Source organism: Saccopteryx bilineata, chromosome 3, assembly GCF_036850765.1.
Source record: "Saccopteryx bilineata isolate mSacBil1 chromosome 3, mSacBil1_pri_phased_curated, whole genome shotgun sequence".
Taxonomy (NCBI): Eukaryota; Metazoa; Chordata; class Mammalia; order Chiroptera; family Emballonuridae; genus Saccopteryx; species Saccopteryx bilineata.
In genome coordinates, this window is record NC_089492.1 from 158406948 (window position 1) to 158425244 (window position 18297).

At 41.2% G+C, this 18297-nt stretch overlaps 1 protein-coding gene across 4 annotated transcripts in view; it reads left to right on the forward strand.

Moving 5' to 3' along the window:
- Window positions 1-17522, forward strand: part of MFSD9 (major facilitator superfamily domain containing 9) — a 28408-nt gene extending 10886 nt beyond the window's left edge. For 2 of the 4 annotated variants that reach the window (XM_066267889.1, XM_066267891.1), the window contains exons 5-7: window positions 511-720; window positions 1473-1514; window positions 14726-17522. In XM_066267889.1, the coding sequence (XP_066123986.1) occupies window positions 511-720; window positions 1473-1514; window positions 14726-15507 (1034 nt within the window). In that variant the 3' untranslated portion in view covers window positions 15508-17522. The remainder of the gene's footprint in view (window positions 1-510; window positions 721-1472; window positions 1515-14725) is intronic. The other 2 variants (XM_066267890.1, XM_066267892.1) reach the window with 2 other exon arrangements.
- The last annotated feature ends 775 nt before the right edge of the window (window positions 17523-18297 follow it).

Consider the following 18297-nt stretch of genomic DNA (forward strand, 5'->3'; position numbering starts at 1 on the left):
GTCCTTCCTCCTTGCTCTGTTTCTCACCATAGCACCTCTGGCCTTCAAACCGCTGCAGACTCTGCGAGGACAGGGATATTTGCCTTTTCTTTCCCTTCTCTATTCCTTGTAGTATTACTCTCATGGTCAGGGTCTATGCTGGATATACAGTAGGGGTGCAGAAAAATGTTTATTCCCTGAGTTCATGAATAACTAATAATAAATTTCTGTTTAGAACCCACCATGAGTTATACATGGATAGCAGAGAGGACTAGAGACACTGGGATGTTATGACAGGAGGTGGGCAGGCTGAGGATTCAGGAGCTTGATTAGCAGAGACAAGGTGACAAACCAGAATGGTGGGGCTAGACCAGGAGTCCAGTCATGGTGGCATGGAACCTGTTGGATGGCCTTAGAGGTTCAGAAAAATGGATCAGAACTTCATCAGGGAGAGAGGTAAAGTGCTGGATCACAAGCAATATGTGTTTCATCCTGAAAATGTTACGGAACATGTTTCTTGTCTCCTTACAGGTATTTTTAAACACACACTGTCCATTTCAAGGGCTCTACTTTCTGATTTGGTTCCAGAGAAGGAACGACCATTAGTTATTGGACAATTAAACACAGCATCTAGTGTAGGCTTCATCTTGGGCCCCATGGTCGGTGGCTATCTTATTGAACTAGATGGTGGATTTTATCTAACATGCATCCTCTGTTTTTCTGTCTTCATTTTCAATGCTGGTAAGTTGCCATTATATCATGAAAAGATTGTTTGGTTTATTCATTCATACTGACCAGTGCCTATTTTATCTCCTTATAATTTGTTTTTCTTAAAACAGAATGAGACAGACTCCTTATTGAAAAATAAAAGACCATGTTATCCCTGCTGCAGACCTCCCAGCGGGCTCCTGGCATGCTAAAGGATGTGCTTGTCTCACAGCCTGCACAGTGTTGGGCTGGCCCAGCCCCTCCCTCTGCTTCCTCCACGTGCTTTAGCTGCACTGGCTACTCATGTAGCCTCACACATGCCAGACCTATTCCCACAGGAGGGCATTGTAATTTGTTCTTCTATCTGCAACATTCTTCTCACGTTTCTTTTTTATTTTTTTGAACTATTATAATTTTTTATTATAATTTTTATTAATTTTTAATTTATTGTGTTTACATGGATTCAAGTGTCCCACTGAATATAACTCCCTCACCCCCACCCCTGTGTCCCTTTTTATACCCCTTAGCCCCCCTCCCCCTAACTCCCTCCCTTCTTCCCTCTAGGATTTGCTGTCTGGTTACCTGTATCTCTGTGTTATGTATATATAGTTTCACTAATCCCTTCACTCTCTCTGATCCCATCCCCTAATCCCCCTTCCCTTTGTCAGCTGTCCCTCTGCTCTCTGTGACCCTACCTCTATTCTGTTCCTCAGTTCACTTTGTCCATTAGATTCCACATATAAGTGAGATCATATATTTTTCTTTCTCTGCCTGGCTTATTTCAGTTCGCATAATAGTCTCCAGGTCCATCCATGCTGTCACAAAAGGTAAGATTTCCTTTTTTCACACCGAGTAGTATTCCATTGTGTAAGTACCACTGCTATTTAATCCACTCATCCACTGAAGGATGGACACTTGGGCTGTTTCCAGATCTTGGCTATTGTAAACAATGCTGCAATAAACATGGGGGTGCATATCTTCTTTTGAATCAGTGATTTAGAATTCTTAAGATATATTCGTAAAAGTGGGATAGCTGGATCAAAAGGCAGTTCCATTTTTAATTTTTTGAGGAACCCCCATACTGTTTTCCACAGTGGCTGCACAAGTCTGCATTCCCACCAGTAGTGCAGGAGGGTTCCATTTTCTCCACATCCTCACTAGCACTTATTCTGTGTTGTTTTGTTGATGAGCGCCATTCTGACTGGTGTGAGATGGTATCTCATTGTGGTTTTAATTAGCATTTCTCTTATGATTAGTGATGTTGAACATTATTTAATATACCTATTGACCATTTGTATGTCCTATTTGGAGAAGCATTCAGTTTTTTGCCCATTTTTAAATTGGATTGTTTACCTTCCTGGTGTTGAGGTTTAGAAATTATTTATAAATTTGGTTATTAACCCCTTTTCAGACATATTGGTGAATATGTTCTCCCATTGTGTGGGTTGTCTTTTTATTTTATTCATGGAGTCCTTAGCTGTGCAAAAGCTTTTTAGTTTGATATAGTCCCAGTTGTTCATCCTGTTCTTTATTTCACTTGCCCATGGAGATAAATCAGCAAAAATATTGCTGTGAGAGATGACGGAGAGTTTACTGCCTATGTTTTTTTTTCTCAAGATGATTATGGTTTCATGATTTACGTTTAAGTCTTTTATCCATTTTGAGTTTATTTTTGTGAATGGTGTAAGGTGGTGGTCTAGGTTTCATTTTTTTGCATATGCCTGTTCAATTTTCCAGCACCATTTATTAAAGAGACTGTCTTTACTACATTGTGTGCTCTTACCTCCTTTGTCAAATATCAATTGTCTATATATATATATCAATTGTCCATAAAAGCGTGGGTTAATTTCTGGGATCTCTGTTCTGTTCCATTGATCTATATGCCTGTTCTTATGCCAGTACCAGGCTGTTTTGAGTACAATGGCCTTGTAGTATAACTTGATATCAGGAAGTGTGATACTACCCACTTTATTTTTCATTTTCAAGATTGCTGAGGCAATCGTGTTCTTTTTTGGTTCTATATAAATTTTTGGAATATTTGTTCTATATCTTTAAAATATGCCATGGTATTTTAATAGGAATTGCATTAAATTTATAGTTTGCTTTTGGTAATATAGACATTTTAATGATGTTCATTCTTTTTTATTATTAATTTATTGTGTTTACATAGATTCTAATGTCACCTGTGTTTGCCAGTACATTCCCCTGTCTCCCTCCCTCTACTACCCTCCCTCGTTCACTCCAGGATTTGCTTTTCTGCTCTCATCCCATCCTATCACCCTATCATCCCTTTTTCCTCTGTCCGCTTTCCTTCTGGATCCTGTGATCCCCCCTCTGTCTCTATTCCATTCCTCAGTTTATATTGTTCATCAGATTCCTCATATGAGTGAGGTCATATGATATTTTTCTCTTTCTGCCTGGCTTATTTCACTTAACATAATAGTTTCCAGTTCCATCCATGTTGTTGCAAAAGGTAAAATTCCCTTCTTTTTCATGGCCCCATAGTATTCCATTGTGTATATGTACTACATCTTTTTAATCCAATCGTCCACTGACAGACACTTGGGCTGTTTCCAGGTCTTCGCTATTGTGAACAATGCTGCCATAAACATGGGGGTGCATTTCTCCTTTTCAAACTGTGCTATGGTGTTCTTGGGGTATATTCCTAAAAGTGGGATAGCTGGGTCAAAAGGAAGTTTGATTTTTAATTTTTGAGGACTCTCCGTACTGTTTTCCACAGTGGCTGCACCAGTCTGCATTCCCACCAGCAGTGCAGGAGGGTTCCTTTTTCTCCACATCCTTGCCAGCACTTACTCTGTGTTGTTTTGTTGATGAGCGCCATTCTGACTGGTGTGAGGTGATATCTCATTGTGGTTTTAATTTGCATTCTCTAATGATTAGTGATGTTGAGCATTTTTTCATATGCCTATTGGCCATCTGTATGCCCTCTTTGGAGAAGTATCTATTCATCTCGTTTGCCCATTTTTTGATTGGACTGTTTATCTTCCTAGTGTTGAGTTTTACAAATTCTTTATAAATTTTGGTTATTAACCCCTTATCAGACGTATTGTCAAATATATTCTCCCATTGTATGGTTTGCCTTTTTATTTTGTTCATTTTATCTTTAGCTGTGCAAAAGCTTTTTAGTTTGATATAGTCCCATTTGTTTATCCTGTCTTTTATTTCACTTGCGCATGGAGATAAATCAGCAAATATATTGCTGCGAGTGATGTCGGAGAGCTTATTGCCTATATTTTTCTCTAGGATGCTTATGATTTCATGACTTACATTTAAGTCTTTTATCCATTTTGAGTTTATTTTTGTGAATGGTGTAAGTTGGTGGTCTAGTTTCATTTTTTTGCAGGTAGCTGACCAATTTTCCCAACACCGTTTGTTAAAGAGACTCTCCTGTCTTTACTTCATTGTATGCTATCACCACCCTTGTCTAATATCAATTGTTCATATAGGTGCGGGTTAATTTCTGGGTTCTCTGTTCTGTTCCATTGATTTATATGGCTGTTCTTATGCCAGTACCAAGCTGTTTTGAGTACAATGGCCTTGTTGTATAACTTGATGGTCCAGAGTGTGATACCACTCACTTTATTTTTCTTTTTCAAGATTGCTGAGGATATTCGTGTTCATTCTTTCTATCTATGAACATGATATATGCTTCCACTTTTTTGTATCTTCCTTGATTTCTTTTATCAATATTTTATACTTTTCTGCATATAAGTCCTTTTCCTACTTGGTTAAATTTACTCCTAGGTACTTTATTATTTTTGTTGCAATAGTGAAGGTGATTGTTTCCTTAATTTCTCTTTCAGACAGTTCATAGTTGGTATATAAAAATGCCACTGATTTCTGAGTATTAATTTGATATCCAGTCACATTGCCAAAATTCATTTATCGGGTCTAGTAGTTTTTTGACTGAGACTTGAGGGTTTTCTATGTGCAGTATCATGTCATCAGCAAACAATGATAGTTTTACTTCTTCTTTTCCAGTTTGGATGCCTTTTATTTCTTCTTCTTATGTCATTGCTGTGACTAGAACTCCCAGAACTATGTTGAATAAGAGTGGTGAAAGGGGCACCCCTGCTTTGTTCCTGATCTTAAGGGGATGCTTTTAACTTTGGCCCCTTGAGTATGATTTTGGGTTTGTCATGAATGGCCTTTATCATGTTGAGGAATGTTCCTTATATTCCCACTCTGCTGAGAGTTTTGATCATAAATGGGTGCTGGATTCCAGCACATGCTTTTTTTGCATCTATTTGTATTATCATATGATTTTTATCCTTATGTTTATGTAATGAATCACATTTATTGATTTGCAAATATTATACCAGCCTTACCTCCCCACAATAAATCTCACTTGATCATAATGTATGATTTTTTTCATGTAATACTAGATCCAGTTTGCTAATATGTTGAGAATTTTAGCATCTAAGTTCATCAGGGATACTGGCCTATAGTTTTCTTTCTTTGTAGTATCTTTATGTGGATTTGGAATGAGGATTATGGTTGCCTCATAAAAGGAGCTTGGAAGTCTTCCCTCCTCTTAAATTTTTTTAAATAGCCTGAGAAGGATAGGTGTTAGTTCTTCTTTGAATATTTGTTAAAACCTAAGGCCTGTGGAGCCTTAGGTTTCTTATTCTTCCAGACTGAGTTTTGGAAGATTATATCTTTCTAGGAATTTATCCATTTCACCTAAGTTGTCCATTTTTTTTGGCATACAGATCTTCATAGTATTTTCTTACAATCCTTTGAATTTCTGAGGTGTCAGTTGTTACTTCTCCACTTTTATTTCTGGTTTTATTTATTTGAGTCCTTTTTCTTTTTCTCTTGATGAGTCTGGTTAAAGGTTCATTGATCTTGTTTACCTTTTCAAGAAACCATCTTTTGGTTTCATTGGTCTTCTGTATTGTTTTTTGAGCCTATATGTCATTTATTTCTGCTCTGATCTTTATTATTTTTTTCCTTCTACTTCCTCTTGGCTTTTTTTGTTGTTCTTTTTCATTTTTTTTTTTAGATGCAGGGTTAAGTTATGTATTTGAGCTTTTTCTTGCTTCTTAAGGTATGCCTATAATGCTATGAACTTCCCTCTCAGGACTGATTTTGCTGTGTCCCATAAATTTTGAGTTGTTGTATGTTCATTTTCATTTGTTTCAAGGAAATTTTTTACTTCTTCCTTGATCTCATTGTTACGCTATTTGTTATTTATTAACATGCTATTTAGCCTCCAAGCATTTGAATGTTTTTCAGTTTTTCCTTTGTAGTTGATTTCTAGTTTCACGCCATTGTGATTAGAGAAGATGCTTGATATGATTTCAGTCTTCTTGAATTTATTGAGACTTGTTTTGTGTCCAAATATGTGGTCTATCCTAGAGAATGTACCATGAGCACTTGAAAAGAATGTAATCTGCTGCTTTGGGGTGAAACGTTCTGAAGATATTTATGAAATCCAGGTGATCTAGTGTGTCATTTAAGTGCTGTTTCTTTATTAATTTTCTGTCTGGAGTATCTATCCAGAGATGTTAGTGGATTGTTAAAATCCCTTACTATTATAGCATTGCTATTGATCTCACCCTTTATGTCCATCAACACATCTGAGTTATATATTTAGATGCTCCTATATTAGGTGCATAGATATTTACAATGGTTATATCCTCTTGTTGGATTGCTCCCTTTATCATTATGTAGTGACCTTCTTTATCCCTTACTATATAGCCTTTGTTTTAAAGTTTATTTTGTCAGATATAAGTATTGCTACCTAGCATTTTTTTCATTTCCATTTGCATGAAATACTTTTTTCCATCCTTTCACTTTTAGTCTATGTGTATCTTTCATTCTGAGGTGGGTCTCTTGTAGACAGAATATGTACAAGTCCTGTTTTCTTATCCATGTAGCTACTCAATGTCTTTTGATTGGAGCATTTAATCCATTTACATTTAAGGTTATTTTTTTTTTTCATTTTTCCGAAGCTGGAATTGGGGAGGCAGTCAGACAGACTCCCGCATGCGCCCAACCGGGATCCACCCGGCATGCCCACCAGGGGGCGATGCTTTGCCCCTCTGGGGCGTCGCTCTGTTGTGTCCAGAGCCATTCTAGCACCTGAGGCAGAGGCCACAGAGCCATCCCCAGCGCCTGGGCCATCTTTGCTCCAATGGAGCCTCGCTGTAGGAGGGAAAGAGAGAGACAGAGAGGAAGGAGAGGGGGAGGGGTGGAGAAGCAAATGGGCGCCTCTCCTGTGTGCCTTGGCCAGGAATCGAACCCGGGACTTCTGCACGCCAGACCGATGCTCTACCTTTGAGCCAACTGGCCAGGGCTTAAGGTTATTATTGTTATGTAGTTGTTTATTGCCATTTTATTCTTTAAATCTACTTTCTTCTTTTTCTTATTTCTTTTTCCTTATTACCTCTTTTTACAGCAGGCCCCTTAACATTTCTTGCAATCTTAGTTTGGTTGTAATGAATTCCTTGAGGTGTTTTTTTGTCTGGAAATCTTTTTTATTTCTCCTTCAATTTTAAAAGATAGCCTTGCTGGATAAAGACATCTTGTATATAGGGTCTTGCTTTGCATTACTTTGAATATTTCTTGCTAATTTCTTCTGGCCTCAAGTGTTTCTGTTGGAAGTCAGATGTCATCCTTATGGGGTCTCCTCTGTAGGTAATTAACTGCTTTTCTCTTTCACCTTTTAGTATTCCTTCTTTTTCTCTTTGACAGCTGACTTATGATGTGTCTTGGTGTAGGCCTCTTTGGGTTTCTTCTTAATGGAACTCTCTGTGCTTTTTGAACCTGCATGACTTTTTCTTTCATCAATTTAGTAACATTTTCAGCTATCATTTCTTCAAACAGGTTCTCTATTTTTGTTTGTTTTTTCTCCTTCAGGAACCCCTGTGATACAGATGTTGTTTTTCTTCATGTCACAGAGCTCTCTTAGAGTTTCCTTAGGCTTTTTGAGCCTCTTTTCTTTTTGCTGCTGTGCTTCAATGCTTTCATTTATCTTGACCTCTAAATCACTGATTCAGTCCTCTGTTTTATCCAGCCTGCTATTAATTCCTTCCAGTGTAGTTTTCATCTCTGATATTGTATTTGTGATTTCTGACTGGTTCTTTTTTATGATTTCAGTCTTGTTTTTGATACTTGCTATCTCTATTTAGGTGCTCATTATTGTCCATCCTTTGTTGCTCTAAGATCCTTGAGCATCCTAAAAACCATTGTTTTAAACTCTGCATCTGGTGTTTTGGTTACTTCCATCTCATTAAATTCTTTTTCTGGGAATTTCTCTTGTTGATTCATTTCGGTTGCATTTCTCTGTCTGCCCCTTTTGTGTGTGTATTAGGTAGCGCTGTCTGATTTTCAGGTTTTTGTGTGGTCTTCATGAAGAAGATGGGCTCTGTGGTACTGTCCTCCAGGCCACTTGTTTTCCTTGTTCTAGTAATGGTTCTTGAGGTTACTATTTTCCTTCTTATTGCATGTATTAGATACAGTTGGTCTTTTTGTGGGTACAGTTAATCCCTTCAGGCTGGCTGGCTCTAAGGGTCAACCTTGATCATGTGTATTACACACTGTGCAATGTCTGTCCTGTTCGGTATATTTATTCTCCATAGTGTCTGGTGCCTGCTAGACTCCACCTTTGAGTGTGCCCACTGTGGGCTACCAGTCTGCAGCTACTGCACTTTTTGCTGTTTGTGTCTGCGTTTTCTGTGTCTGTGTACTGTGGGAGGGGCCAACTTCTGTATAAGGATCAGCTTCCTCCTGCTTAGAAATGACCATAGCTCCGTAAATGCCCTAAGCTCTGTACGATCTGTCTCCACTTTTCAGCTGCTGCTTCTCTTGCAGCTTCCTGGTCTTCCCACAGAGTCTTCTATAGTAAGACTAGTGTGGGCTCAAATTGCCCTCAATGAACCAACACCTCTACAGGTTGCATGCTAGGTGGGTTAGGGCAGCTGTGGTTGTGAATACAACATTTGTGGGACCTCCTACTTCAGGAGTCTCATGGTCAGGAGCTCAGTACAGGAAATGTGGCCCCTACTCCAGAGCTTGATCCCTCAGCCACTGCTGGATACTCAAATTTTATTTCTCCCCAACAAAGTGAGCTGCAATTTCTGACCATGTGTGGCCAACAATCCCCTCTGCAGAAGTTCTTTCAGCTGTTGATACCCAGGTCTCAGGGAGGAAGACTGAGAGAGTCCTCTCCTGGGGTTGACTTTGCCCCTACCAAAGGTGGCTAAGCCCCTTGACCAGATCTAACAATAGACTCACAGGGACCTACACTTTAAATGTCCATGCTCCAAGCTTCTCTCCCTTCCCCCTGTGGAATCTAGCCTAGCAGGACAGAATATCCAATGCCCAAGCTGGCTGACTGTGAAGCTCCACCCTATCCAATGCACATGGACCTCTATGGGTCAAATAAGTTTGCAAATATAATGTATATGTTTGCTTGTTTATAGTTTGCATTGGGTGTGGGAGACAGGCTGTAAACAGGCAGGATCCTTATAGCCTAAGGCTTAGTTTTAAGACCCTTTTAATACTTAGATATTCTCAACACCAAGCTTTTCCCCACACCCTTAACTGTTGCATGATGTGGGTGGTGCACTCTTATGAGGAACTAGAAAGCCTGGTGGTCATACGAAATGACCGCCGTTCTAGATATTATAAATTGTAATTAAAATGATTTGTGCAAAGGTGTCTGCTAATTCAAACTGAATTACCCAGGGCAGGTGGCGAGGATGCCCCTTTGCTTAGTGCCCCATGGGGTTTCCCCCTTCTACTTGCTTAATTGCTTAAAGTAGAGTGCAATGAAGGAAACCACTGGCGGTACATTTCTTAAGAGCGCTTCGGTCAGCATTACTCTGTCATTTTTTTTGCATTTTTCTCCTGCCTTTGTTCAAGGGACTCATTTTGTCGAGACAGGCTTTTTTGTCTTGCATTTGAGGCAAGCCTTGTTTCTCTATGCTCATCAGTCTCATTTTGCCGAGAAAGACGCATTTGCTCTGCGACTGAAGCAAGCCTTGTCTTTCTCTGCTCAGTGGTTTCTTTTGTCGAGAAAGCCATTTTTGTGCAGCTTTAGCTCCTTTTCTCTCCTCTTCAGTGCTGTATTTTCTAGGAGGCATTCTTAAAAGAAATTACGTTAAGACGTAGTTTTTATGTAAAACAGATGATTGCCAATGCAAACAAATGTTCACCTTCCCCCTGACCCACTCAATTTGCGTTCAGCCGTGGCAACTTCACCCCATTGGCTAGTACAGTTATGCAAGCAACCAATAAGCTATCGGAGACAAACAGACACTTAAGCCGCATATAATAAAGATTCCATTTATGCCTCAGATAAGTGACTTTGTATCAGATACTTTCTTATTTGTATTTTGGCTTAAAGCAGGGGTCGGGAACCTATGGTTCGCGAGCCAGATGTGGCTCTTTTGATGGCTGCATCTGGCTCGCAGACAAATCTTTAATAAAAAAAATAATAATGTTAAAAATATAAAACTTTCTCATGTATTACAATCCATTCATTTCCTACCACTCATGTTCATGGTTGTGGGTGGCTAGAGCCAATCACAGCTGTCCTCCGGGACAACACCAAATTTTTATTGGATAATGCATAACATACATGGGTCGTTGTATGGCTCTCACAGAATTACATTTTAAAATACCATATAGTGTTCATGGCTCTCTCAGCCAAAAAGGTTCCCAATCCCTGGCTTAAAGGTTTTGATTTTTACACTATAGAATGGGGGCAGACCAGGGGCTTGCTCTCTCTGGGTTTCTGAAATTGGCATTGCAGGAGAGAGGTAGCCAAGATGGCGGAGTGCTGAAGGAGAAGCCAGTTTGTGCAGAGAGAAGGGAGATAGGAAACAGAGGTGAATAAGGCTAGTGAGGTAGAAATCTTTGATTCTAGGAATACTCGAATAAGTCAGTAGCTTTGGGAGCCCTGAATGGAAAGGGAAGTGTTTTCCCACTGTGTGTATTTCTCACCCACCAGGTGCGAGCTAGGATTAAAGGTAATGGCTCACTAGTTCTTGGCTCTGTTGTTTCATTACCGTCTATCTGTATCAAATTCGAACCTGCATGGGCCAGGCAGCTGTAATGGCTGCCGTAGCTAATGGCCTGACAGCCTCTTTGCCGGTGCTGATCACAGAAAATAGAACTCACCTCAGCTGGGCAGGTGTGAGGAGCTTTTCCTTAGGATAATACTCTAGCAAGGGTTGTTAGGTCCTGAGCCAATTCTTTCTGCAGCTGACCCCTGGATATGCCAGCCCTGGGCATCCCAAGCAGGAACCCAGGGCAGACCAGTGGGAGACACTGCCCATGACTGGCCCTCAGCAACCATTTTGGAGCTACAAGCAATTCAGAGTTTGTGCTGCCTCTTCTGTGCCCAGGTTCACATGCAAAAGCTGCACTCCTAGGTTGGCTTTTACCCACAGGGGAAATTCTGCTCAAACGGCAAATTTCCCTCTGAGTCTTGCCTCCTGCAGCCTGTCTGCTGGCTGCTTGATGGGCTCAGCTGCTGAAAAAAACCTTTGGTGGAGTCTAGAGCCTGTGGCAGTTTAACAATTAAGAAGGGTGGTGGGTGTGGCTCCGCCCCTTCACCCTAGGTGTCAGTCTGTCCTGACTGTTCACAGACCATTAAGGCAAGGCCTCAGGAGTCCAGAGGTGTGGTCTGCCCGCCCTTGGACAGATTCAACTAAGTCTTCCGTGAGGTGGAGCTCCAGTCTCAATACCAGAAACCTTAGTCACTGACACGCCCCCTGCTTCCTGGCCTCTCAGAATGACCAGTTGCCATCCCTGGGGTAAGAGAGACTCCTGAGGGTGGGGCAGCTGCTTTTCCCCAGGCTGATGCCACTCAGAGGGGATTGCTCCAACCAAGAAAGATAGGGACTGTAGTCCTGGAGAATGATTCAGCACAGGGGTTCAGCAACAGTTTATCTCCTTGGGCCTCCAATTTTACACAGTACTCCTGCAACTTTAGTCCTCTCAGCTCTCCCCCATCAGAGCCCTGGGTAAGTGGCTGTCAACAAGGTGTTCTGCGCGGTCCCTTTAAAACAGAGTCCGCATCCAAGAGCTGTATCTCTTTCTCGCAGACAGAAACCCAACTCTTTTCACAGCTGAATGCTGTCTGGGTACCTCTTCTAGGCTCTGGGGCTCTAGGGTGGGGCTCTGGGCCTGGGGCTGAGGACTCACATTTCTCAGGGCAACCCCCCCCCCACAGTGAGAGTCCCTCCAGACCCTCAGCCACTATACCATTTGTTTCTAGGAGTGGGGCAGCCCTTTCCCCATCTCTGCCCTTCCTGCCAGTCTCAGTGTGGCGTCTTCGGTGGTCCTTGGTTAAAAACACCTCTTATTTTTGTCCAAAATTGGTTTTTCAAGATGATTGTTCTTAAATTAAGTTGTAATCCGATTTGGTCCTGGGAGATGGCTGTTGGAATGCCCCCCTCCGTCGCCATCTTCTTCGTCTCACATTTCTTGACGGGCTCTTCCTTCTTATCACTAAAGTTTCAAATGTTTTCTTTCTTAAAGAGGCCTTCTTTGATCATTCTGTTTAAAGTAACTAATTTTTAATAGCTCTTCTGAATTTATATGATTTAGTGTGTTTTCTTACTCCCCTGAACATACACAATTAGAAAGTAAACCCCACAAAGGTTGGATTTACTCACTGCTGTCACCTCTGCCCACAAGAAGCCAGGCATATATAGCCACTGTTCAATAATATTTGATGAATTAAAGAATACATATTGGACTGTGAGCTCCTTGGATGCAGAAGCTTAAAGCAAAGAGGCTAGACCTCTTTGCCCAGAGACTGGTGGCCGACCTTTAGGTAAACAGCTTTATTAACAAAGGGATTCATGCTGTTCAGTGTTCCTTAATTTAATGATCTACTTTACTACAACCTTTTGAGTCTACATAGTCCAGGATTCAGGCTGAGTGATGAATTCCCTGATGGGCTGGGGTATCAGACTCGAGAAGCAAAGTTCATGAGTTTAATCTCAGTCCTCATATGATTTTCTGCCAGAAGTTTAACCTTTAACCTCAACGAGGAGGAGAGGTCTCATGAATCAATGTGAATGTGAGTTATATGACTTCAAACACATGACCAGTTGATGTGACCAGTTCCTTCCTAAAAAGGAAGGATCATACATGTGACTGCTGGGAGTTAAGAGTCAGTGTATAAACAAAGCGTGAGCTTGGAGCTCTGGTTTGAATTCTTCAGTGACAGTGATGTTTAATGCTTTACCTTCACTTAAGCCTGTCAATGGATCTGAGTCAGAAACGCATTCAGCTGCAAGTGTCCCCAACTCCAGTCACTTCAAGTAATAGGGATTTATTTTTCTCACTTAAGCAGTGTGGGCTGAGGCGGGTGCAGAGACTAGCAGAGGGAGCAGAGAGTGACGGGCTGGATGACAGTGTCTCAGAGCGCTGGGCCTTCTCATGTGTTGAGCATTGTGGGTGTCTCTTTTCTTATTTCATGTGTCACACTTTTCTCCTCAACAACGATGTCTGTTTTCTTCAACCCTTCCTTCCCTTCAGTTTTTTATGTCCTTGCTCTGACCTGCCACTTCACCTGAAAAAGGGCTTTCATATCTTTCTTGTCAGTGACTTTTTTTTGTGTGTGTGTGGTTAAGAACTCAAACTGTAGTGCAACAGACTTGGGTTCAAATCTCTGCTCTGATGCTTTTTCATGTGGGTGGGCCTTAAGTAATTATCTCTGTTTCCTCATCTATAAAACTGAGTAACGAAACTCATAGTCTTGTTATGAGACCTAGAAGAGATTTTGCATATAAGCAGTTTATCCCACTGCTACGCATACGGCAACCACTCAACAAATGTTAATTGTTGTGATCACTATCATTTTTATTATTTTAATTATACTCTACTTTTTATTCATCAGCAATCAAGCTTCTGTGATGTATTCAAGGGCCCTTTTATGGATAAAAACAAATGAAAGTTCCAGGTTAGCTTTCTCGTGTGATTGGTTTTCTGTCATAAATTAGCCCCTGGTTAGTAGTCCACTTGAACTGTATTTGGAGAGTCCACACACACAGGGTTAGTTGCTGCAAACAGCACAAAGCAGCACTGACTGGCCCAAGTGGAACTTATGTGCTGACCAAAACCACAGGGTTGAGGGAGGAAAGATGGCTTAGAATGACAAGCTTGAATTTAGTTTTAGAAAATTTGGAGCATGGAATGGGTCATTCTACTTGAATGGCATAGGATCAATAAAACAACTGAGGCAGGAAGGTGCCAGTCACTTCCAGTCACATGAGGACAGAGATGGGATTATCTGAATAGGGTAACAGCTGCTGGGTTAGGTGTGTGTCATGGTCCCTGAGAATGGTGCCTCCACAGGTTTCAGCGTGAGACTTGCAAAAGTGCAGATCCAAGCCGGTGCTTTCTCACTGGTCCTGGTGTCAAGCTGCCCCTATCCACACACACACCCCATCAAAGCTGGTTGTCTCTGTCCATAGCATCATGCCTACCCTGTAATCTAATTGCCTGTTTGCATGTGTGCACCCCCTCTTAGGTTTAAGTTCCTTGGGGAACAGGAATTGTTATAGGCCTTGTCTTGTTTGCTAATATGTTATTTCTAGTGTTAAGCAGAGGATTCATCATTTAGAAAGCATTACTAATCAATGTTTGGATTGGTGATGAATAGATGGGTAGTCAGATGGTAGATAGAGAATTAACAAAATATTGAGGAGAGCCTTTAACTGTAAAACCTAAGAATTTAGATATGAAGTGGTGGGATAAAGGAAACCCTCAGAGACTTGGGCTGGGATAAAAATTGTGAGTATTATGTAGGCAAAGATTTTTATTTCCCTTAAGGTGAATTGCTGAATTCTGATACTGAAATGGAGTAGAACTCCTGTGGAAATGGTTAAAAACTAGATTCAAAAATACAGATTAGTAAATCTGCTAATAATAAAATATAGAAGTAACCTAATACCAGTAACTGGTTATCCCCCACAGAGACACTGAATTCAGAGAATTCGGTATAATGACCTCTTGCCAATCCATGCCCTAACTCAGCCTGCTTTAACAGGTCTCGTCTGCCTGTTTCCATGGAGTGAAGGGAAGGTCAGCAGCACAAAGAACATGCTGCAATTGCATAAGAACCATGCTCCTTTAGAAAAGACAAACTGTGAAATGCAAGAGGCGAGCCCCACCCCTGGAAGCATGGTGAGTGAGAAGAGCCCGAGGCCGCCCTGGAAGGAAGTTATGTTCACATTGCAAAACATGAAGAGCCTGATCTTTTCTGAACTGTGGGACATATTTCTGGTGCGCCTGCTGATGGCCACAGCAGTCATGCTGTACTACAGTAATTTTGTCTTGGCCCTTGAGGAGCGCTTTGGGATGAGGCCCAAGGTGACAAGCTACCTCATCAGTTACAGCAGTGCACTGGGGGCCCTGGCTGGCTTAGTCCTGGGGCCCGTCTTGTGGCTGTACAAGCACAACTGCTACAAGGTCCTGCTACACTCCAGTGCGCTCACCTTCTTGCTCCTGCTGCTCTACTGTCTGGCCCCCACTGTGGGAGCTGTCATCTTCTCCTCCACACTCCTGTCCTTCTCCACTGCCATTGGTAGGACTTGTATCACAGACCTCCAGCTAACTGCTGGCGGGCCCCAGGCCAAGGGTACCCTCATAGGTGTGGGGCAGTCAGTGACAGCAGTGGGCCGGGTCATCACCCCCCTTCTCTCCGGAGTTGCCCAGGAGGTCAGCCCTTGTGGCCCCCCCAGTCTCGGGGCTGCATTAGTCTTTGTGGCTATTTTCATAATGTCACTAAACAAACCTCGCTCTGGTGGTGATGGATTAAAGAGTGAATAGAATGGATTTGGACAACATAAAGAAGCAAAATATGTGGTGTGTGAATGAGGGACAGAGGCCGTGTGAGAAGGGTGTTTTGTAAGGGGTGGGTAGTCTTAAGTGAAAGGACTTATTTCCAAGTGGGTTTGGCCAGGTCAGCCTCCAACTCTGCATTTAGGCCTGAGGGATGATCAGAAGTCAGAGCCTAGCCAAAGGGAAGATACTAAACAGAACACCGAAAGCCTTCCCTTCCCAGGTGGGCCAGTGAGGTTAAATCACAGCGGAAAGAGCTAGAGGATAGGAAAACAGTGACAGGGTTAGAGAACATGATATGTGTCAAAAGGGAAGAAACCCAAGGATTTTCCTTCTAAATAAAAATAAAGTAACTCATTTAAAAAGTGCTGGTCATCTGGGATCTAGGTTCCCATTCAATTGTATAAGTGAAGAGGGAACTTCTGTTGTCAAAATCCTTGAGAGTGAAGAACCAGATTTCTTAAAGCCAGTCTGACATTTCTTAAGTCCTAACACCTGGTTAAAAATGAGTTGCCCAGCCGCACCCCCGGAGATTGATTCCATGGGCCTACATGAGGCCCAGGGATCTTTTGTCCTCATTAAGAGCCCCTCTTAATTCCTCATGGAGGTAGAGAAAGGATCATTCTGAGACATACTTGTTTTGATTATTGTAAAACCCAGAGAGAGACTTGGTTGTTTTGATTAGTAGTTACCTCAATTTGGAGTATGTGTTAAAAGCGTGCAATCACGATGTGTCATACTTTCACCAGCTCTCAGCATTGTACCCCATAATGTTTTATGCAGAACAGAGAGTGTCAAGTGATGGGCTTTATTGGAGGGACGTACCTCTACAGTGTCTAGTGTTGAAAACCATTTTATTTTATTATCACACCTGTGAACTGATGAGCTGTATGGGCTATAGGGACACATTTTGGTGCCTTTCCTGGCCTAGACGGAGCTGCCATTCCAAAATTAGTGCCCAGAGTGAGGTTAGACAGGCTCGCAGGAAGGTATTTGTAAGGTACTTCCAGACTATTTGGATGACATGTTATTAATAAAAATTATTTAGGAACTCCCCCTCTTTTCCTCACACAAAGTACAAAAGTGCACATTCCTGTCAATCTTCTTAATCAGTCTACAAGGATTATTCCTGTTTTCACCTAATATACACATAAGTAATATTATAACACTAACATTTTATAACTTCAGTACTTATTGTATGTAAAGAAGAAAAATATTTCTGTGGTTTTAGAATTTGGATGTGGGGCAAACTCATATTTATGATAAAGAATTAATTGGAAGTTTGAAGATTGTTCTTTCCTTTGTCTAACTATAAGAAAAATATAAACTTATTATTGTAATTCTGGACTTTTAAACAAATACTCTTTCCCTTTGAGGAGACTGAAATATGATATAAAATGGTCTTGCCCTTATGGACTGTATCAACTCGTCATGGAGTTTAGACTCAATGGACAATAAATAACCAAGGGTTTTTGTAATGAAGTAGAATTTCAGAAGGATATGTCTAAAGATTGTCTTTTCTTCACTCAAAAGTAAACAAGTTTCTTAGAAGCCCTTAAATATAGCCTAGTTTTTATTTTTTAAATCACAGCGCTTTATTTTTAAATTAAAGCCTTTATTTAATGAGGCTTTACAATTAATCAGATCAATGGAAATACTGAAAACCAAAGACTGCTCTTAGTATAGAGATTAGAGAAACATTTTGGTTATTCTCTACTAGTGATGTTAGTGTTTTTTTCACCTAATTTCTTTTTAGATAAATATTTTCTTATGACTCCTCCTAAATAGTCTAATATGTTGCTACTATTCAGGGTATATTCTGGGGACCAGCAATGTCAGGATCCCCTAGACTAGACATGCCCACCTCAAACCCCTTCGGACTATTTTCACAAGATGTATGACTGCTTTGTATAGACTGTTGTGTTGGGTTTGAAAACCACTGCTGTAATGGACAGTATTTGTATGGAATATGACCTCAGAGAAATTAAATCTGCTCAGTTAAACTTTGTGTTGATTTGTTTTTTTTAATTCTTTTGAGTTACTTCTGTAATCTTTTCCAAAGTATCAGGTTGAGCCACATTAAATTATTTTTGTGAGTCACAACTACCTGCAGTTTCATGTGGTTCAATTTAATTTTATATGGATTCTTACTTTAGAGGCATTGAACTTACCTGAAAAGTTTATAAAGGAAGTGACACTCTTTCGATACTGTGCTAACTACAATTGGTAAGTCCTGTGAAATAGGCTCATGGCTTTGGGTTCTAGAAAGCTTGGCAATTTCTACAGAGAGATGGTGTGGGCAAATAGCTGTGTTAGGCTTGCTCGCTGGTTTCTGGACTCAAAAGCACTTTGCACAATTAATGTGTGAGCAATGTGGCAGAAAGCCACGTGTGTGTCTCTGTGAAAAGCTATGGGTGTTTTTCTTCAGGGGCAATTCTCCCAGATGGCTCTCCCGCTACTGCAAGGTGCGGTTCCCTGACTTCCTCAGCCACCACCATGAAGGGTGGTTTTCCTGATCCCTTGCCCTCCACTGTGAAAAGCAGGTTTTCTTATGTTTCCAATAAATGGGTATGGCCCTATGCTTTCTGGCTCTGTAGTTCCTCTACCATCTGCCGGAATTTACTACAAAACTGTCTGGCCTCAGCCATCAGTGTTACATCTGGCATAGTGAGCAGCATTCGGATCAGATCGGTATGGAGCCGCTGACACCCTTGAAAGGTGGGCAGTGGAGTGGTTATTGTTCTCCAGCATATGGTTCCCTGTGGCTATCCTTTTGGG